The sequence below is a fragment of the Eucyclogobius newberryi genome, unplaced genomic scaffold (assembly GCF_026437365.1).
Source record: "Eucyclogobius newberryi isolate DKJ021-1_F unplaced genomic scaffold, fEucNew1.0.hap1 SCAF_10, whole genome shotgun sequence".
NCBI classification, from domain to species: Eukaryota; Metazoa; Chordata; class Actinopteri; order Gobiiformes; family Gobiidae; genus Eucyclogobius; species Eucyclogobius newberryi.
The window spans coordinates 22596660-22619458 of NW_027315724.1; the positions used below are offsets into that span (position 1 = coordinate 22596660).

The window sequence follows — 22799 nt, forward strand, 5'->3', positions numbered from 1 at the left end:
ATAAAGATGGATAAAGAACAGAGGCAATTAATTCAAATTTGGAGTGCTTAACTTGGGTGAACTTTTAATTTATTTCATGTTAAAGACGAGGAGTTTCTGAGGCGTTGAAAGTGTTATGACCTCAACTGCTGCCTCCTGTCCATCAATAGGCCGAGCAGACTGTTTGACCTAAACTCTTCAACTCGCAGAGGGACATGTGAAGAAAGCCCTTTTTAAAGCAAATGGGGGCTGTATACTTTTTCAAAACAAGGCATAAATGTACAAGCTTGAACTTTGTAAACAAACCAAAGTGGAAGCTACAAAAAAAAAAAAAAAAGGTCAAACTTTTTCAGTCCATGTAACAAGCTGCAATATAGTATATATATGTATATCTTGAAAAAATGTTTTGGCTTTTAAAAAATATATAAATACATAGATATATATTTACCCGTATTTACCGAGTATAAGTCGCACCAGCCAAAAAATGCACAACAGAGAAGAAAAATCATAAATAAGTCACAATGAAGTATAGTCTGCAGTTGCAAGCGTAAAAATAACAAATAATATCACATATAAGTTACTCCGGAGTATAAGTATATAAGTATAAGTCGCACCATGGTCAAAACTATGAAAAAAGGTGCAACTTATAGTCTGGAAAATATGGTATAGGAGCAACAACATGGCCAACAGTTAAATTCAAACTCCATTTTAAAGCCTTAAGAAGAAATGTTTTTGCAGACATAATGCATTGTATAAAGAAATATATTACAATATTACATTGTTTATTATGTCTAAAGGAATATGACCTTAGGTGAACCTTGGAGTGAAAAGAATCCCACGGTCTATCAGCTTGTCATCAACCACTTCTCCACTAAAGTAAACTAAACTAAACTAATGAAGCCTCGTTCACTCTCCTTTCTAGTGTGTTAACAATAAAACAGTACAGCCGCTGATCGAGCCAATAATCCTTAAGAGGAGCCCGAGTTTTCACTTATTGATCGAGCGTCTAGCTTTCTTTTAACTCTCTGAAGTGAACCGCTGCTGTAGGCCAGATCTTCCACTCGAACAGGGCCAGAAACAAAGTTCTATAGTCATAAGTTTAAGTGTGTTGCTTGTAAGGGTAGAAAAAAAAGAAAGGATCTCAGAGCACTGGGAGCAATTAACTTCAGTTTTCCTCTCACTTTGCAACTGATCATGTTCAGACAATCTGCGGCTAAATGTGAGAAACAAAAGCAATCATGATCAATAAAAGCAGTCTTAGAGCACATAATGAAGCTGGTCCACTCATGTCAGAACCAGATGCTTCTGTGGTTAACTTCATCAGGAAAAATCACACAGATGCATTACAGTTAAAAACATTCATATTTTAACAACCTAATGAAGACCTCATTTTTCACAATGGGTAAACAGCCTTCGCGTTTCAAAATAAAAGCTCAATATAGAACTTTCTAAATCAAAACACGAAGCGTCCCATTAAACGCACTTGTTTGTCCGGATTACTACGCAAACTTTTCCAAACTGTTTACAACGTCGCCATCTAAAGGAAAAAAATACAACGCGAGCTTTGCAATATCACAGAAATATCAATACGGTTGATGTAGGAAAAACGGTACATCAACTGACAGTGACGCTCGCCTGCTCAGAGTCTACTGGGAGAAACGACATCCTCAACAGCTCCGCCTCAGTGCCGCGACTCAGGAGCGGTTATTTACGAACAGAGATGCAGAGTTGTAATAACAGTTTTGCACTCGGCGGGTGGCGGAGGACTGAGGTGCAATCTCCCATAAGGATAAACACAAGCGTAAATCTTCACGCTCGGGATTTAGATATTGCAATTACCCAGGACATGTAATCTCCGCCGAATATCACGCTCAACGCATTTCTAGACGCTGCATGTGGAAGGAGTTGTTAATACAGCAAATCTGAAAATAAATAATCTATTAATGGTATTGCTTTTTTGTTACACGGAGGGTCATTTCACACTTCCAACGGTTGATCTGGACTTTAGGACTTTCCTTTTTGGTTTGGTCCAACGTACAAACCAAAAAGAGTCAGAGCAAGGAGCACAAATTTGATCTTTTCTTGTGGGACAATTGTGAAATGTTGTTGTGAATGCTTGATCCAAAACATACTTAATTTCTGCGCATAAACCTATATATTATAATTTAAAGTGAGTAATTATCTTAAAATACTTCTATGAAACATTTGGCTGTTCTGAATGGCACTCTAAAGCTCCTTAGCCTCTATAAGTTTGCTTACTTTCCTTCAAACAACTCAACTTGCCTCTATGGCCTAATGTTTGCCTTCAATATAAATGCCAATACGCACATTGATGAATGCTGTTTATGTATGTAATCCTCTGCTGAATAATTCACACAACTTTTTATAGAGTACGACATCAATCACAGACACAGACGCTCCCATCCGCTCCTCTCAATCAGGAAGCAGCTCAGACATAAAAAAAAAAAAAAAAAGGAAATTTATATTTAAGTGTGAGATTCATCAGGAGGTGGTAAAAAAAAAAAAGGAATAGTGTGGAGTGCCTCAAAATGTACATCTGAGTAGTCACGACGGGGCAAAAGAATCCAAACTTGACTTTCTTGTTCCTTTCTGTGAAGCCGTGTTGCTCCCGTCGCTGCTCGGGTTTCACGGTCAGTCTGCCGTGTGTCACATGCCGGTCATTTGTGTCTGGTGTAGTTTAGTATGCAGCGAGATGAGGGAGAGAGGTCATGTGACAGCCGCCGAGAGCCGGGACCCTCCGTGACCCCTGTCTATAATTTATCCTCTGGAATATGGGGCACATCAAACCCTAGCATTGGCCGCGCCCACAAAGAGGGGACAGAACGTCTTCGCTGTGTTGCACGGCGCTCTGACCCTGGATTAAAGCATGTATAGTGCAGAAGCCTCAACATACGGCAGATATTAAATTCTTAAGGTGTCCCAAGAGAGGGTTTCTCAGAGGGACCAAGAAAAAAGACCCACGCTGGCTACACGCCCTAAAAATATATAGCGGTATGTATATTATTCACCTGAACACGCACGTCGGCCATAATAATTACTACATCAACTCATCGTTCATTAAATGATGGATAAAACAATATATTTTAGGGCTCAATACTTATTGTGTGCATGTTTTTCTTGCACTTTTGAGAAATGTTGTTTTGTTTCTTTGAAGTACATAAGATTTGAGCTGAATAAATAACTTCTATGACTCATTACACAATATTTTCTGCAGAAGAATGTTGTCATCATGAAAGGCTCACAGACGAGAGCATACTGTAAATAAGATACAGTGTGGAAGTTTTGTTTTCTTTGGGGCGGCCTAGAAATAGTTGACATGAGTAACTGACAGTAAGATTAGCAGATTGGCATAAGGGCTTTAGGATACTCTATAAGAAATCACTATTCAATGGATCTTTATCAAAATTGAACAAGCAATTGCATAAACATGACATAGTATCGAAGGAAAGCTAAATACACAATTTAATGCACATTTTCTGTCCCGTTGAAGGCAAATTATAGACGATGTGTGTTTTTAGAGAGGGCAGGAGCAGGTGAGACTGTACCCGCAGGTGTTCAGCTCCATTGCACGAGGTTTATTAGAAATGTTGATATCAAAGTGTGTTGCACATCTGCATCCATGTTAACGGAGAAAAGAGAAGAAGGGTTTGTCAGACAGAACTTACCAGATGTTCCAGTCCTTTGGGTTTGATGCTCCCGGGGTCTCTGAAACACAACAACACATTTCCTTCACTTCAAATAAAGTGCTGACACAACGGCATTTAATAAAAGGATTTACTTTAGCTGAGTTATACCAACAAAGATGAGAAATCCCTGCAACAAGTCATGAGAAATGACCGCTTCATTTTCAGACATGTAAGCGCACACAAGCCAGAAATTAATACGATTTCCACTGAACAATATGCTAATTATAATGTATGAAAAAAATGAAATTAGGTCAATCAAACGAATTACTTTAATGAATGTTTACGTTTCAGTTAAATGAGCGATGTGTTGGTGTTTGTGCACAGCCGACTGAGGTTAACAACGTTTGTCACCCCGCTGCTCGCAGTCATAATAACAATTTGAAAACTACAGAGACAAAACTGGGAGCTTATTATCTGTGAATTAATAAAAAATGTTTGTATGATTATCTGGGTAGCGATAGAGGAGGGGGGGAGAGGGCGGTCTGTTTTAACTGAGCAAATTGGCAGTGAATAATAGATGCAATTTTGGCGCATTTTACATTTGCAGCTCTGGAAAACTAAACATCAAGAAGACACAGACCCCCCGAGCCCCCACCGTTCCGACTGTGGCCCCCATTACTGACAACTGCAGCCTGTCCACTGTGTGTGTGTGTGTGTGTGCTCCGACAGAGAGAGGCTTATCGACAGGCTTCAGTCGCTAATGCAGCCAGCAGCATCATAGTGTAAATCTACACCGTTGCTAAAATTACATACTGTCTAATCCATCCCACTCCAGCGCCCTTCTCCTTCCTACACCCATCCATCTCTGCTGCAGACAGGCCGTGCGCCGTGTGACCACAGAGACGGTCTTCATGTGTCGTCTACGCTTCATAATAAAGCTATAATCACGTAACAGCCGTAATACGTATAAACATTTGTATTGTGTATAAAATGCCAATGGAGACAAAAGGTCATAAAGTCTGCAGTGATTTTGTTTGTTTATTGTGTGCTCCGTCAGTGGGCCACAGACAAGTCAACCACTTAAGGCAAACTTCATCTAGCTGTAATTACATTACATTGTGACAAACACCCCGCCACATTCATTATACATGACGGCCCCGGCATCCAGACAGCAAGACATTTGTTACCGTGGTGACAGTGTGTGTAATCCGCTAATGAAGCACAATTAGTGAGAAACAATCTAACACAGGGGGGACGTGGTGTCTGAGCCCTTCTCTTCCACTCACTTTTGCGTTTTTTACTTCTTTTTCCAAATGTTATTTTCACTAATACAAATTTATTGTGCATTTAATTTTCCCTTTTAACATTATCAAGAGAGAGTGGTCCAGCAATGTCCACACCAGGGCCAAAGGGATCACTCCATCCATTAGTCCTGCATGGCCGACTTGCACACACACAGCGTTTCACATCCTCATATCTCCTTTCAAAACATCATATAATCTGCCCAAGTCTTTAGGGACCAAGCATTTCTTTCCTCCTTATCTGCCTTTCGTCTCTCTCCCTTCCTCTGTCCGCTGTGCCTTCAACACGGCATTGATTTCTGAATTACGCCACAATATTAAATAATTAATATACTTGCCATGATTGATGTTTTGCATTAGGCCAATATTAGGTTATCAATCAAAATCCACTTGGTTTAATGTAATAATATTGAAAATGTGTCAGTGCCTGTTCATCCAATTTGTAGTGGAGGCAGGCCAGATAGTAATGGTGGTGTAGCACAAGGCCTCAGAGACGCTGTGGCCTGCGTACAACAGCCATAGGAGCACATTATGAGGCTGCCAGGGGCACAGCAGGTGGGTCAGGAACCACAATGTTCAATTTAGTGTAAACACAGTACTTAAAGTGAGGTAAAACAGGCATTGTCCTTTTAATGTTTTGATCAGTTTGCTCTCTCAACATACGAGTTTTCACCTGGAAACAATCTATAGATTTACTTCTATGGGACATCGTAATTTCAAAGGCAATTGTCTCGAAATCCATTTTTCTCATATGGGCACAAATACCAGCCCTTAAAGTAGCACCGACACAGATCAAACTTTTACATACTTGTTCAAAACAAGTGTTTTCATAACAAATACTATGGCTGAATTGCTCCAAAAATTCTAATTCGAATGCCTTTATTAAGTTAGTTAGTTTATTTATATTTACAATTATTTGTATCAAATTAAACAAGAAGTGCAATCTTAGCCTTTTTTAGTCATAAAATCAAATTAATCAAATGAGAAAATCTAAAAGACTAACAGGCATGGCCTGGATAAAATCAATTTAATAGAAATCAAGGACAACAGAGGAGCACAAAACCCAGGCAGTGTTAAAAGTGTGACTCAAAACACTGCTGTGGGGGCCGTTTGGACGTGGTGGAGCAGAGTGTTCCAGAATTTAGTGCTGACCACAGAGGGCCCTGTCACCCATGGTTTTAAGTCTTGCCTTACGAGCTGGAGCTGGCCCTCGGACGTCAAAGTGTGCGCCGGTTTATACATTTGTATGAGGTCTGAGAAGTAATGTCCATTCAACGTGTTAAAAACCAACAAGTTATAATCAGGTCGAAAATGAATAGGAAGCCAGTGCAAATGCTGTTAAAAGCCACGCAGCAGCACCCTGGACTAACTGAAGTCAATAAAGGGATTAAAAAAGCGAAATGTCAAAACATTAAAAATTCGAAAAACTTGTAACATATTTTGTACAAATACACTACAGAAGAAGTCTTGAATGGATTTTTCCCCACTGTCTCTCATCTCAACAGCTATTGTTGTGAGCCGGATTCAAACCAGGAACACTGCAGCCTGCCGGCAGGCATATGTGCTATCCACTCAGCCATGAGGAATTGGCGACTTTTTAAAAGCTGCGGGTCACAAAAAAATACACCTATTGAAAGTTCTGAATTTCAGTGACAAATCTAGCCTGAGTGGATTCTTTATTTGAGCGTGAGAAAGAAGAGGCAGGTCTGTGTCACAGGAGGAGTGCTATTTTCATGAATACAGCTGTTGAGACACTCTTGTGCGGGTTTGGTGGCTGAAGCCTGGCAATGCTGAATCAGGCATAACATTTCCCTTCCCTATTGCAAGTGCATAACTATAGTCATGCATAACTATAGTTATGCACTTGCAATAGGGCCGTATAGTGGCCCTAGTGGTGTATAGCAGCATAAAACATTTACGAAATGCAAAAACAAACTTCCAGTGTTTAGTGGCAGCTTTCAAAAGGAACAGATTTATGGCATTTATATTTTCCAAATCAATTCTCAGTTTGATTTCCTTCAGTTGCCTAAAAACAACGTTTTATTCTTTAGCTTTGTCTCAATGCAAGTGTCGAGGATAATTTTCTGTTGCTCCCAGAACAGATATTTGTTTAACTGATCAAGTTGGCTAATGCCAACCAATTAAAGCAGCTCCTCTGCTCTTATATCAGATTTATCTCTCCGTTTCTCTCCCAAACCACTTTTACCCATTCTTTTTGTGTGCCTATTGTTTTATACAAAGCTCCCTAAACTGTTTCTGTCTCTTACCTCATCCTATTCTTTTTTTCCCCCTCTCCAAATGACCTGCAATACCACTCCCCCACCTGCTCTCCCCCATCCCTCCCAAATGCTGCCAGCGCACATGGACAATTAATTACCGCGCCGTACCAGATGACTTGTCATTTGTGGTCAGGTTCCTGATAATTACGTTAGGTCTTCAGGTGCCTCTTGGATGCCCTTCTTTTCCCCCTGGTGTGCGCTCTCTTTTCTTATTCTTCCTCCCGTTTCTTGATCTCCCCCACCCCTTTGACATGGCAGAGAGGAATATCTTTAGTTAGTCAATGGAGGCAACACGGGGACTTAAAATGCAGAGGCAGTCATTTGATTTCCAGCCAACAGAGGTGCCCATTAGCCCAGCACTCATCAGCCATGCATTACCTCTCAGGCGGCTCGCTGTCCTGTGTGAACACGCGCTTTAACCCTTCCACTAAACGGTAAGCTCAAGTAAGTAGCCAGTGTTGAGTCCATCCCAGCAACTATGGGCCTTAAGTGCACACCGGGACTGACATTTGGGAGGCACACGGACAATATTTCAAACGTACAAACACCGGATCTGTATCAAAACTAATATAAGACCACATGCTACTATTATTACAGTTATTATATGTTGAAAATGACATTGTATTGTCCATTTTCTTATCATTGTGGTTTCAACATTGATTATAAAGCCTTTTCTTATCAAAGTTTGGTCCTAGTGACAGGACAAGAACCTATAAGCAGTAAAGAAATGTCGCTCACTAAGGAATTTCCTAGACATCTTTTGCCACAAGTAATATCTTACCATCAGACAATGTAAGTGAAGAGCAGAGAGAACTACCGGGAAACTATAGAACACTGAACTATGGTAAAAGAGTCATCATCTTTAACCAGTGTGTAGCCAGTTCTCCACCGTCACATGCCTTGTCAAGCGTGTCACGGAACATTCATATGTCGTTTGACTGCTAGACAGAATGCCAGGCGACTTTATTAAAGAGGCAACGTGATGAGGACGCCAGACCTCTCGCCGTCACATCCCAAGTACACAAAATACACAGCCTGCACGCGTCACTGACATCCGACTGTTAAACTGTTTAATGGGAGGCCAAGCTTGATATTCAACAATCACCACAGCTAGTCTTCCCCAATAGGCCCGATTCCCATCTCCACAGCTCTGAACAGCACTGCCGATTGAAATGGTATCCTCGTGAGGAGTGGGGGGCAATGGCGTGTCAAAGGGGGTTGAACACAGAGGGGGGAACATAGACATAGGCTCAATGTATTTTATGTAACTCTGCAAAGCTACATGGATAGAAAGGCTACAAAACGCTGTCCATTAAAACTAATTCAGCACTACGGGGATGCTGATAAAAATGGATGTCACAATGATTGTTTATTTACTTATTGTATTACCTTGACAACAATGTTCACACAATATTTCAACAATCCATCAGGAATGTGTTAAATTTCTAGCACAAAATATGAATGACCATAAAATTAACCACAATAGGGTACAAATATCGCTTTATACCCATGTTTGGGAAATTACATTAGACGTTTCTCTTTCTTAGAGGTCATTTTTAATAGTTTGAATTATAGACAATATAGTTCTCTTATTTCCTACTAGGGGTGGGCAATATATGGACATTTTGATGAAAATAATGAAAGTTCTTTTGAAGACATGCACAATTTGTATGTAATTTGCATGTAATCGTTACCTGAAGTTGATTCACAAATACAAAATAAAAAAAGTTATGTAGTAAACTTTCAAATAAGGGTAGATGGTGATAATTCTGCTCTTAAACCTCAACTAATACTTTTAAAGGCATGCTTTAAAAGATTTCTGTTGGCATAATAATGTCAGAATATCAAGATACTGACTATAAGTCCGTATCATGTCGGATTTTTGGGGACTTTTGGGGACATTTATTTGATAAAATCCAGGACCAAGAAAAGACATTTAAGCTTGAAATGCAATTTAAGATGATAACAGATTAGAGAACATGGTGAATAGGTGTATGTATGATCACGTAACACCTTCAGCTACATGACGCACAGACAACCAACTGTGTCTGGTATGTGAACGTAACATAATAACAGTTATTCAGATAACTATAGCATAAAGAACATGCTAACAAGTTTACCAAAGCATCAGTATTACCCCAAATCACTAAATCTACTGAATTCTTCTTCCTCTGTGTCACTTCTAAACAACTCCACAAACTCCAGAGGTAGAGGAAGTGCAGATTCTTCTTCTGCGCCGCTTAGAGCCTAGAGCGCCCTCTTGTGGTCGTCAGTGTGAAAATGATCAATATGTGAAATGCGGTTGCCAGTGTGAAAATAACAAATAATATCACATATAAGTCGCTCTGGAGTATAAGTCCAGATTCGAAAACTATGAACTATGACTTATAGTCCAGAAAATACTGTATTCATTTTTTTAAGATCACCCACCTCTGTATGTCTGTCTCAGGGAGGGTCAAGTGCCGTCAATAAAAAAATCTTCGGGACAACAGTGATTTTCCGCAGGCCTTTTTGCCTTTTGTCATTGGACTGCTCACATAGGAACACACAATACATGTGTGCAACGGCAGTAGTAATGTGTAATGTTTGGTATGACGTACAGTATGAATCCAGAAGTTGTCCATAATATGTAAGTTATTGGTAAGTTATTGGTAGTTTGTTGGTAAGTGTAATCATAATGCAGGGACAAGAAGTAGTCCCCAGAACATCTGTACTTGACTCAACAGGCGGTCCTTCAATACAGCTCGTTTGAATGTCCAATAAATAAAGTGTCATTGGCCAGCTTACGCAACAACCTGCTGAGACCACATACCCAGTTCTGAGCTGCAGGGAAATAACATTCGGACCAACTTTTACCAAGTAAATTGACTTTCTTTTGAGCACAGGACACAGAGAGAGAGGGGTACAAAGGCAAAAGAGCAATCAATTTCCCTGTGGTTTCTTCAATAGCCAGCGCTCCTTTCATACCTCCCAATTAGACCCGTTCCTAATCAGAGAAATACCTCTCCATTATATAGACCAAGACAATGATGTTCCAATATTTCTGCTTCATCCCAAACTCTCTAGATTGCAGTAGTGGTACACAAAGAATAAAAGGCACCGGCTCTCCGGCAAGGGGAGGACGCTTGTTTCAAAATCACATGTGGAAATCTTTTGACTCTCCTCGTGCCCCCAGAAAAACTGATGGGGAACAATGGCGACCCAGCACAGCATCTGTCATGCCACAATATAAAAAGATGATCTTGGCACAGAATGGACGACAAAAACAGGGAGGGTGACGGGGGAGTGGAGGGGAGGACCGGGCGAGAGGTAATTCATTTGCAAATCAGGCCCTGGCGCTCAGGTCTATTTCAAGCTGCCGGTGGGTGCCAGGAGTTAACAAGGTAATCAGTTTCAATCCTGCCCTTCAATTGTACATCACACCCTCATCGTGACAATATGTGACCCTTTCTATAGGGGCAAAAGGGGGAAATAGCAATCTGGCACGGATACAGTATGTGCGCGATACTGCCACACACCTGAAGACACGCAGTGCAAATTGATATTGATCCTGTACGTTTGAGATGCAAAAAAAAGATGTAGTAAAGCCAGAGCATGAAATAGAAATTCTTGCTTGAGTGAATATATTATATTTTGAACGAGAAAAACAAAACAACAAAATGGCCAATAATCAAATAAAAATAATACTGTGATAATGAACATCTCTTTCTAGAGGTGAAAACATTTCTGCATCTTAATTTTACTTTGAAATTATATATATTATATATATATATTTTTTTTTCTTTTTTTTTTTTTTTTTTCTTTCACAATTTAAATCATCTATCATACATCAATTTCACTGACTCTCGGACTACTTTTACCTTTTAGATTGCCTTATTTATATTCTTAAGTAATATGAAAAGAAAGTCACAAAATATACAGAAGAGTTCTACAGTGATACCACATGATCCTCTGCACATGCTGAACAAGTTGTGGGATTTTCCTATCGATAATTAATGATGAACAGGAAAAGACAAATAAAACACACGTGTTAACTGGGTTTGTGCTTGTTTAACTGCCTCTTGTTCCCCAATTATTTCCAAACAAACACAATGTGACAGCAGCAGCGAGGACAATGGCGCTTTTGACCCTAAACGTGGTGTGTGCAACATGGCAGAAAAGAAAGCAGCAAGCTAAACCTGTCCTAATCCTTTCTTCCTCTCCTGTCCATTTAGCCTGTGTCAGCTTTAACCGGCTGGCTGAGAGGCAGTTAGCCCCGGTTAGCTGCTCATCTGCATAATCAATATGACAACCTTATTTTTCAAATGCAAACAGGATTTCGCAGTGAGCTCTGTGAGTGTGTGCGTGTCTGTGAGCTTGCCTGTGTGCCCACTCTGCTCCTGGCCAGCCTCAGTCATGGCCCTCTTTAGCCTTAATTAGATTAGCCGCGATTATCCCAGCTCTACCTTACAAGTGTACGGGCGGGATAAAGTGTCCACAAAGGCCGGCCTGTCACACGGACTGGGCTCTGGTGCGCAGGTTATCAGGGTCCAGAGAGACACACCGCCGCACATTGTTATTCATATCATCCACACAGGTTTTTTTTTTTTCTTTAATGCTGCCTTCCTCACTTCTCTTCAACCCGTCGTTCTAAATCTGCGGTGTGGAGCTGGCATAATCAGTCTCTTTTCCCCAGCTTTCTGTCTGTCTGTCCGTCAGAAGACAAAAAAACAACATGGCCTCAAGCCTTTTCAGTCTGGCCAACAGGGAAAGACACCAGGACAGAGGGCGACAAGCAGAAAGGTACAAAAGAAAGGTTAACACACGACTTGAACTCATGCAAATAGACAAGCAAACATCTGTGTCTAGTTTCCTCAGACAAAAACCTACAACACCCTCAACTAAAACTAAATGTTTCATTTTGGTTTTGCCAATTCTGAGTTTATATCATTTTTTTCACCCTGATGCCCTTTCAGCATTCTGCCTTTGTCCAGTCTTGCCACAAACACAATACCAAGAGAGAAAAGTAATTGTTCTTTCCAACATTTTGCAAAAGGAAAATGTTGAGCAAGGCATCAAAAGACCATGTCAACTTATTTCTGCTGCATTTAAAACATGTAATAAATATTTATAACGTCATCTACATTTAAAACAGCTGTGTTTAAACATAATGATGCATTATTTAAAGATATTTAGATGCAATCAGAAGAAAACCACAAAGACATAAACTGACTAAATGTGAGGCATTCGTCATTCTGATTCATATTTGTTTGAAAATTTAACAGGATGATGTACTTTGCTGCTCATATTGGTGATTTATTTTTCCCTAAAAAGTTTCCAAATCAAAACTCAAATATTTCATCAGCTCTGAATCAGCATGTGAGTGGATTAGACAGCATTGCCCCGTGTTTAAACACAACTGCAGTTTCTGTGCAAAGTAAAAAACTCTGCAGAATGAGGTTATTTTGGCTGCAAATAAAGACAATTAACATGAAAATCAAATTAAACCATGCTTGGCTTTATCATTAAAATGTAATCTAACACCTTTCCCTTCCCTTGGAGCAGGAGAAGCAGTAACAGAGTCTGGTTGAAGTTAAACATTAATAGGTGTGTCTTTTATTCATCGCTCCCCATAACAATCCCCATAACAAGCCTTTGAACTGTCCTCCCTACAATCGATGCAGCAGCTCAAACCTGAGACGGAGCGGTATGACAACGATCAGGCAGGAACACATTAGGTCTGTCATTGTGTCCACCAGCACATTTGCATAACCTGCTAAATGTGAACTTGGCTATCTAGTTTACTGCTGGTAACCTGCTGCTCATAATCCTGCCTGGATCCATCATGTGATCCATGAAGCTGAGCGGTCACTTCCAACACCAGCCGGGCCTGCCACTGCTAGCTTCTGTGGCCTTGAAAGAAGCAACAAGGACAGGAGAAGTGGGTAAGGTAAAAAAAAAAAAAAAAAGAGAGAAGAGGAGCAGGGTAATTGGATTGGAGGGATCTTCTCTTTGGCCCGGTCAGGTCTCTCATCGCGATCCAGGCCTGGCTTCTCTCAGTGACCGCAGAAGGCAGCAAAAAAACATCAACACGTTCACACACGAGTCTGCTACAGTGGAGTTCGGTGTGTGCTGCCTACTGCTTTAACTACTGAGTAAATGGTTAAACAGATTACAGAGCGCACTAAGTGGATTGTCACAGAGCTCTATTGCTCACTCAGGGTGTCTCTCCTGTGATTAAAAGGGGCCAGATTTCTCCCTCTCTTTCTCTCTCTCCCCAGCTTTTGCACATCGCCACAACATCAGGGACAGAGGGTTCATTCAGGAAGGACCAATTCTTAAAGAAGAACGTTATTCTATTGTGTTTATTGACAAAAAAACTGGACTACTAGACCAACACATTTATAATACTATCATAAACTTAGAGCATTAACAGCTTAACAAGACTGGATTGACAGGATTCTATACGTTATAGACACATTAACTGGCATTTTTACAACCATATTTGGAGATTAAAAAGTGAGGTCTAAATGTTTATAGAGAAGAACAGGACTGATCACAAATCATGTAATTTAAAATGCTATAAATTACATACAATGCGGCTGGCCAGCTCAATTCGTTGAAATGCATGCATGATTCTACGCATCAAAGTCTGTTTATCAAGGTCCTGCAGACAACATTTTTCCATCCGTCTATCCAATTTTTTTGTTTATTATCTTCGCTGAAAAGAAGCGGCTAATGATCGCAGCCATGGGCCAAAACCTGTCCAGCTGCCTCTCTGTTGGTCTGTGGGGATGTGTGCGCTCACTGTCCACCCTCTGCATGTGGGCACCGCTCCTCCCAGCCCCCACCGAGCCTCCGCGCACCTACAACATCTCCAGCCTGCGCGCCTCGCTCCTGGCCACCGCTCTAATGCGCACACACTTTTACCGCTCATTGATTTAAGTCAATGCGAGTGTATCCTAACCTTCTGAGGACATTGTTTGAAGTACCTCCCCTGAACTAGCTCCCAAAGCCAGACACAGCCTACAGTCTTGGTGCAAGTATATTATGGACCACACCAGCCAGCGGTCCTGTCCACACACCACCCATACAGACTCCCAACAGGCTCGCTGGACGCCCCAGGCAGAGGCTATGCACACACATAAACTTATTTCTCTGTGTATTACCTCCACTAATGAGCTGTTAGATGTTCAACAGAGGAAAAGAAGCCAACCACTGTTTCCTCAGAGTCAATGTTAGCGTGCGTCTTGGGTCTTGTAATAGTTTTCTCTTTGCCTCTCAGTGTCTTCAGCTTGTGGAGGTTAAGGCTGAGCGTCGGAGCGGAGCTAGCCAAACCGAGGCCCGCGGGGGCAGCTGGGACCCCTATGGTGGGCCTAGGTTCTGTTTATCATGTCAGGGGAAAAACAAAGTGATGAGGGGAATTACTAAACAAATCACATCTACGCAGCTGAATGGGGAGGCTGGAGTAGACTCAAATGTCCGGGAAGAGATTTGTAAAATGTATTAAATATTTTTCAAAATCTACTGTTGGGTGTGTAAACAATAGAGGTTTGCAAGACGGCATTGACGACACAGAATACTCATAAAACTACCGGTATTTTATCATTTGATTTATTTAGTCCTTGATTCATTATGCTAGCCGAAATATGATATTCAAAAGAAAGAGCTGCTGCTCACGAGAGGCCCCCGAAAAGCTCATTGCACCCATTTCACACTCAAATGACATGAATGAGTCTGGTGGACCTCTGCTGCTCTGGTGACCCAGGCCTGACAAGAAGTTCAGTCTAATTGGACAGATTTCTCTGATTGAGGATGTAGAGGAGAAGAGTCAGCTCATATTCTTCAACTATCTGCTCTCGACTGAAAGAAAGCAGCGGTCATCACACCTGAGAGAAAGGGTTAAGGTCTTTATAATCCAGACTAATTATTTTATGGAGTTTGGAAAGTGTGGCACACAAAGCCTCCATCCATAGCCCAGGAATATTCCTCAAAGCTTAATCAAAGCCCAAACTACTCCAGCATTTAATGATGCCAACAAATTTAAAACACTGAATAGTAATTAAAAATATTTTTAAACATGTTGTATCCAGTGGAGAAAGAGCCATCTGTTAACTCGAGATTCTAGGTTCCCGCTCATTAATTACAGGTGGGAATTGGGTAGGAACATCAGGTGGAGATTGTTGTTCAATTCAAATGATACTTCTGTCATTGGCTGCCGAAGGGAAATGGAGCACTTGTTCTCATAGCACTGAGACAGTTTCTCAAATGTTGAAAAAAAGAGTCAAAATAATTTTAACCAAAGAAACCCTGACCTGTGGAAAAGCCCAGGGATGACATTACAACAAGTGAAGGTCTGCTGCTGCGCTCTGTGATCAGTGCCTTTTTGTGATTTTTTATAATCTTAAGATTCCTGGAGGAACAGAGGTAAGCAAGAAGGATGAGGCCACCCATGGGAAAATTAAAAATGTATTTTTTTTAAAACAATTAAAAAATATATATTATAAATATAATATAAATATATATATGTATATATATATATATATATATATATATATATATATATATATATATATATATATATATATATATATATATATATATATATATATATATATATTTTTTTTTTTTTTTTTTATTATTTAAAAAAATCCAAATGGCACTTTTCATGAAATAAGCATAAAATATTTATCCCTTATGAACTTTTGGAATGCGTTTGTGATTGTCTTGCTTCACATAATCTGTGTTGGACAAAACAAAGCCAAGCTCCTGACATAATAGAGCAGCCTGACAAAACAAATACCCTGACCCTGAAAAGCACACTTAGCCCCTGCCATTAAAAAAAAAAAAGGGCAGCAAGATCTCTTAACAAGCACTTGTCTTTTTCAATACATTTTGCATGAAAACATGGTGCTGGAGCAGCACGCAGCCTGCTGTCATACTAGAGGAGTGTTAAATGTTTAATGACGACAACACCACATGCGCACACAGACGTGTGTCAGGGTGCCGCTCTGAGGGGCCCTTCTTTCATCCTGACAGACACTAGAAAGCCCCTGAGCCTCATCTTCACCCCACCGTGCCAACAACACCACAGCTCGTCTTGCAGAGCCAGGCAGCCCGCACAGAGACCTGGATGTAAATGAGACTGGAGTGGAGCAGCGCATGTACACGTGTGGCACTGTGACGAGCATGGTAAAGACCCTGTCACCATTAAGAGGAGAAGAAGTAGAATGGAGGAGACAGATGGGGCGCGAGATTGGAAGTTATGTTTTACATATTCCTGTAACAATCTGCAGCTTCTGTCTTTTGCTTCTAAATGAGCACTTGATAGGCACATAAACTTCTGTATCACAGCCGCAGACGGAGAGACACATCACTGTCAAGTGGTGGCAATGAAGTCTTCGGCTTTCAAAATCAAATTTCAAGAAATTGTATCAAGTTCACATTCTTTAACGTCCTGTAAAGTTTATAATAATCTCAACCCACCCAATAGTTTTGCTTCTGCTATTACAAAAACTTTCTTACATTCCGTGTTCATACCATCAACTACAATGCACATTTTATAGTTCTTTAAATCTTTAACAAGTAAATAAAAGCTTCATAGGGTGCTACAATGTGCCACAGGTGGAGACAAAAGCCGTCTCCAGTTTTATAATAAGAGCATTCGCACAGCAAAGTGACAAGTCGAGGCAGGGTCAGATATAAAGGTAGAGATGCCTATCAAAACTAAAGGATATTGAAGACTAAATATAAAAACAGATACAGTCTATTTTCGGTGTTTACTTTATTCCTTTTAAAACATATTGATATAGAAAGGCTGTATTTAAAGCCAGGCCCTAAATGTTGGCTTGTCTTCAATGTTGTTTGCATTTTAAATGCTCTTAAAACAGTTGTAAACACTACATTTTTGAATATGATCCTGCAATCTGAAATGCATCCACATAAAATGCAATAAACTTATTTTTCCGGACCAAACAATTTTTTATTATTTTTTTACTGTTAGGACTATTCTGGATATATGGTTAAATAGATTCTTCTCTTTGATCAGTTGCAGACTAAAATCACTCAGGGGCGTGACATTTACCTTTAGGGACTTCCATTTATTGTTTTCGAGCAACAGTTACAACAGAGACCTGTATGATCAAGTTAAAAAGTGGGACATATTGCCCCTCAGTCCACCGGGTGCAAAAGTCTGGATATTAGGCTTTATCTGGCAACCCCAAATCTTGGCCATTCTCGCGTCCCTTCCACTGGCATATAACCGTGACATCTTTTCTTACAAGAGGGGAATTATATCGCGTTACAAGCAAAGTCTGGCCCGGTGCTTGATAGCTGGGGGAAATCGAAGGGGAAAGGCAGTGATGGATTGATGGATGGAGGTATAGAGTGATCGATGGGAGGCAAAAGGAGCTGGGACTGGACTCTGCTTTCACTCAATTAAAAACAGTTGGACTTTGGGCAGAGGGTTCCGCCGCGCGCTGCAGGACCCGCTCGAAACTTGCATTGATGCGTTAGTTATGATGAGAGTGTACAGGACGCATGAGGGAGACCATCCATCACTCACCCCCTTTTGTCCGGCTTGTCTTTGCTCCGGTCTTTGTCTTTGTCTCGGTCTCGGTCCCTGTCCCGCTCCCTGTCCCGATCCCTGCGTCGGCTCCGGTCACGGCTGCGGCTTCTCTGTCGGCTGTGGTGAGAATGGGACCTAAAAACAAATAAAAAAAATAAAAAACTTAAATTAAAGTGTTGCAACATCAACTCCAACTGGTGCATTAAGTTAATATTAGGGCTGAGAACCTTTAGTGGTTTCATCTATTAATCAGTCGTCGGTGTCTTGGTCGACCAAAGTTTGTATTAGTTGACTTTGGGGGGTATTTTAAAGCATTTATATTTAAAACAGCAGAAAGGAAAATGCATGGAGCTTATGCCTTTTTGAAGATAAATACACTGATCTCCTGCAGTCTCGTGTTCTTGTCAGTTCACTTTGGGCGCAGAGACACGGTCAAATTAGGCCGATCCTTAATAGGTTTACACCCTTTAAGTCGACTATGGTAAACAATCAGCAGGACATGTCGTTAATCGATCAAGAAGTTCTTTAATCGACTACAACCCTAGTTAATAATAATCAACAGATGTTAATTTGTGTGTCAGCTAATGTCAGTGATTCAAACTGAAACAGATTTAAAATAATAATAACTTCATGGCAGCTAAAGATGTCAAGATAAACAGATGGATTTTAAATTGCGGCTGTTGATTGTAGATCGTGTGAGTATAATCACAAATTAAATTAAATTGCATGAAAATCCATTAAAAGATTATAGAATTTTTGGGTCATAACAACAATTAAAAAAAACATCCTTACACGGCAACATTACAGCATTACAGTAAATTAAAAACTGAAAAAAACTCAAGAACAAATAAATAACAAATAAGGCCAATGACAAATAACAAGGAACAGTATCGAGTAGTTTGTAAATAGAAAGTTATTTTGAGTATCCCTGGGGTTTTATGGTCATAAAGCTAATTTTGGTTTTAATGAAATTTGCCTTTAAACTTGTTTGTCTTTTTTAAAATTGAGGTTGTACGTCATTAAATCAATGGCAATATCTCTGCCCATCAACAGTAAGTGGTTGCCAATTGCACAGTTCTCGAAAAAGATAAATTGAGGTGTAACTCATTGGGAACAATTTTCAGAGTAGAGCAAATTCATTTTTCACTTGCCTGGCCCTCGACGCTACATACACACATGAGATGGAGCCAATTAGGAGCGGGCTCGGAGGAAGACCTGTCCCCTGTATTGATCCTGACATTGGCCCTCTGGTAGCGGAAAGATTAACAGTGGAGGTTTTATTTAGCTATGACAAATCACAAACACGCAAGGAAAAAAGAATAGGGAATGTAACAGATGCTTCAATATGAGGCTGTATACATGGAGACGTGTCGTCAGAATATAATGCATTTATGTCACTGCACATCATTTTTAATGTGGACACAAGCGTTAACCCCCATAACTGTACACTGATGTATCTGTGTGTGACAGAGGCCCGGATTTGAACCCCCTGAAGACATTGGCAGATAAGTCGCCAGTTATCTTCCATCATCTATCATTTTATTGATTTGTCTATAAAACAGTTAAACCTGCTGTCCGCCAGCTTTATTGCTTTCCCCCTTTTATTAGTTTGCAGTTTGGGACGTCCAGAGCTGTCTCCCTGCCGACGGAAAACTAATCATTTCCTTCAGGTGCCTGTCACCATGCTAACAGACAACACTCTGACAAGTGCTGCGATCAATTAGACCGGCGATATCGTCATCGCCGCGGACGACACAATAAAGGGCGGTTGCATTTCACACCCTCATCAGAGAATACGAAAACACCAACTGACTTTATAATTGAATGTGTGTCCAATAAGGCATTTGTTAACGTTTATTACTTTAAGGTTGGTTATGTTGTTGCTGGCATTCTATTGCTCGTTATGTTTCTTTAAAAGTAAAATAAAAACTTTTGGTCAGGAAACTGTGTTATGGACAATACTTAAGGTTTACTTGATTAAGCCATCTTTGACAACAACTAAAAGTACATATGCTTTTCTAATTATAACTCTTTTTTGTGTGGAATAGTACTTGTTGTAAATACGTATCATAGTTTTAAGTCACGTTGCTGTCGATACATTTTTTTCTGATAATAATTTATCTAAATAAAGGTGTTAATTTATATGGATTTTTGGCTCTTGTTTACTATGTGGTTGCAAGGTAACAGTTGTGGAATTACCTCTAACCATTTGCTCACGTTCCACCAGGAAGAAAGATTATGAACATGACCAACATTGTCAAACTAGGGGGACATTTTCAGTAAAAGTCTAAACTGCCATATGCACTTTAAACAAGAATAAGATATTGATAAAGGCGAGGACAGCATCAATCATCAGACGTTTGATTAAGTGTAGCATATAGCAAAGACTGTTTACTAAAGCTCTGATTAACTGAGTGAGACCACCACAGCTGATGGACAAAAAAAAAGAAAAGAAAAACTTGGCATTTTGGAGGTTTTGGAGTCTCCGCACGAGATAATCCATCAATGGCTCAAGCGGACCTTGGAATGAGCAAATCTATGAATCGACAATGCCTGCGTATGTTTGTAATCACCACGACATGGCAGGGAAATACAACAGAGATGCACCGTTCCAAGTTGTTCCAAGTCTTTTTTACGCATTCACGGCCAAGCAAACTGCGGCCAGAAGCAGCAGATGCAATAAGCTCAATCTCGTGCTAACTGTTTCTCTGTCTGAGCCTGCCTTTCTCTCCCACTGGCGGCGAAGGGAAAACAGCCCGCTTCTGGGGTGTGCAGCAAATTAAATTTACTGTAGTTAATAGAGTGAGTCGATGCTGCTAAATGTCAATTTCCTGACCAAGACCTTCCCCTTGGAGAATGATTAGCTAATTTGAGGCGGGGGATAGATGGCCTAATGCAGGACACACACAGATAAACAGCTCCGCTTGGACCCCATGCCAAGCCCTTTCCTTGCTTTACATTTTATTGGCCTTATTATCGCCTGGGAAAATGGGTCCCCCTATGGCCTAAACATATTTTCATTTCTAATAAAAAGCCTTTGCTGCTTGGCCCCGAACACACACATGCGCTGCTCCCGGCCCAACCTCCAACGTCTTTCCTCGTTTCTGTGCGCGATCCATTAAATCTCTGCTTTGCAATTGGCCGAGGCCGTTTAGCCGGAGAATTATCAATAGAGTAATTATGCAGCATGTTGGGAGCAGGGCTGGACCTTATCGCCACTGACCCCCGGTGTGTGCTCTGATATGATCCCTTCACTGCAGCCCATTGGGGTAATTATGCAGTCCAGTGTGAAGCTGGATGGTGTTTTACCCTTATCGCTTGCTATTCTATTTCTGTTCTCATTGAAAATTGGACATTAATGGAAGGCTAATGTCAGATACAGGTGCGCGTCTTCAGCGAAGTCCACCCCTAGTTAATCCGGCCGTACAAAGGGAAATCTGGCTCTGTGTGCAGTTTGCATGGACACATCAACGCGGGCAGCTAATCATTCTCTCGCTTCCACAACTTTATCCTCTCTGTTTGCAGTACAACACCAAACATTCAAACACCAAAGTCAACTGGGAGGACAAACTAAAATGATTATATGCCATTTTGGTTGGAAAATCCTGAATTGAGTGAGGCCCATTAGTGCATGGATATTCGCATTGTTTTGATATAGAAAAGGAACAGAAATGACTTTAGTATCATCGTCTCGGGCCCATAACTGTTGTTGCACTGTCTTGGTTGAATAAAAAGTCAATAAATAAATAAAAAGTAGATTATGGCTGAATACATGCATGTCCAAAAGAAGACTGTTTAACTGAGGTTGTTTCATATCGTGGCTTTGAGAGAAACGGGAAACTCTTTTCCAACTTGACACCTTTGGACACACAACTCGTATATTACAAAGTGAAAGGAAATTTAAAAGGAAATAGCTTCATTGACAGTAGGAAGATTCACAAATGAAGAACTTCATTAATGCGCTGCTCCCCGCTGAGTTATTTCCAATGACAAAGCTCACAGCAGCAGCTTCATGTTCCAGTTAAAAGTCACTCTTTCTCTTTTTTGCCATTTCAATGAGTCTAAAAGCACCTTGAGTGAGCAGTGTGCATTTCCTGCTGCCAAAAGACGTGGAAACAGCTGTTCCTGCCTGACGCTGCCTTCTGAATGGAATGCAAATATGTTAACCATCCAGAATTTATTACTTTTGAGTGCTCTTCAAACGCGACGGCAGACAGAAGTTTAATTTATGATATTCCTCTAATTATGAGAGCTGTTGAAATCATTTCCCAAGCTGCTTCCTCCTTCCAAGCATCCATTATGTGTTTCCTCGGTTCAGGCGACACACACACACTCGCACACACAGCAATGCACCATGCTAACACACGGAAACATAAACACTCAAAAACACATAAGGAAGGGCTGCATGGTGGCTGAATATGAGCACAATTAACACAGCAAAAACAGAACATAAAAGACTCACAGAAATGTTTTTCCCTTGTCTCCCTCTGCTACCTAAAAGCCATGTTTAGATTTGTCATAATCTCCAGTTTGCTTTTAATTTAGCAGTCATCAACACAAATGTCTGCAGAGCTTGCTTGGTTGTGCAGTGAGACCCCACGCGGGCCACCCACTGGCTCCACTCCCTAAAGCCAGCCAAACACACACATGCTTACAGCCACAAGCCACAAGGTCAAGTCATTTAGTAGAGTTCAAAGGCCTTCAAAGCGCTCTCAGATCTATATGAACCTACAACGGGCCGGGCAATGATGACAGAAACGGCGACTTTCTATGGGCGCATGTACTCGTGTGTGCGCGCATGCACCGTGAGCGTACACCCATGCATGCTACACGCCGGCTTTATTGGCACATATGCCCAGTGTCACTCAGCCTCCACATCGCAATCCAAAACTGGCCCGTCTGCTCGCCGAAAGCAACCTTTGACCCCAGCGCAGCCGCAACTTGACATGACACCCATTAGCAGCTGGAGCTGAGGGGGAATCTGGCTTAGCCACTCGGTCCAGACACAAGGTCAAGTAGAGGTCATTCTTGGGACTAGGTGCTAACT

General features: G+C 40.9%; 1 protein-coding gene across 2 annotated transcripts in view; it reads right to left on the minus strand.

Annotated features, from left to right (window-relative positions):
* The window catches only part of rsrc1 (arginine/serine-rich coiled-coil 1), an 85614-nt gene that overhangs the window by 52055 nt on the left and 10760 nt on the right, over positions 1-22799 (minus strand). Inside the window, exons 3-4 of one of the 2 annotated variants that reach the window (XM_072463254.1) lie at positions 17750-17874; positions 3666-3705 (exon numbers count right to left, since the gene is read on the minus strand). In XM_072463254.1, the coding sequence (XP_072319355.1) occupies positions 3666-3705; positions 17750-17874 (165 nt within the window). Of the gene's footprint in view, positions 1-3665; positions 3706-17749; positions 17888-22799 lie in introns of both variants that reach the window. The other variant, XM_072463264.1, reaches the window with a different exon arrangement.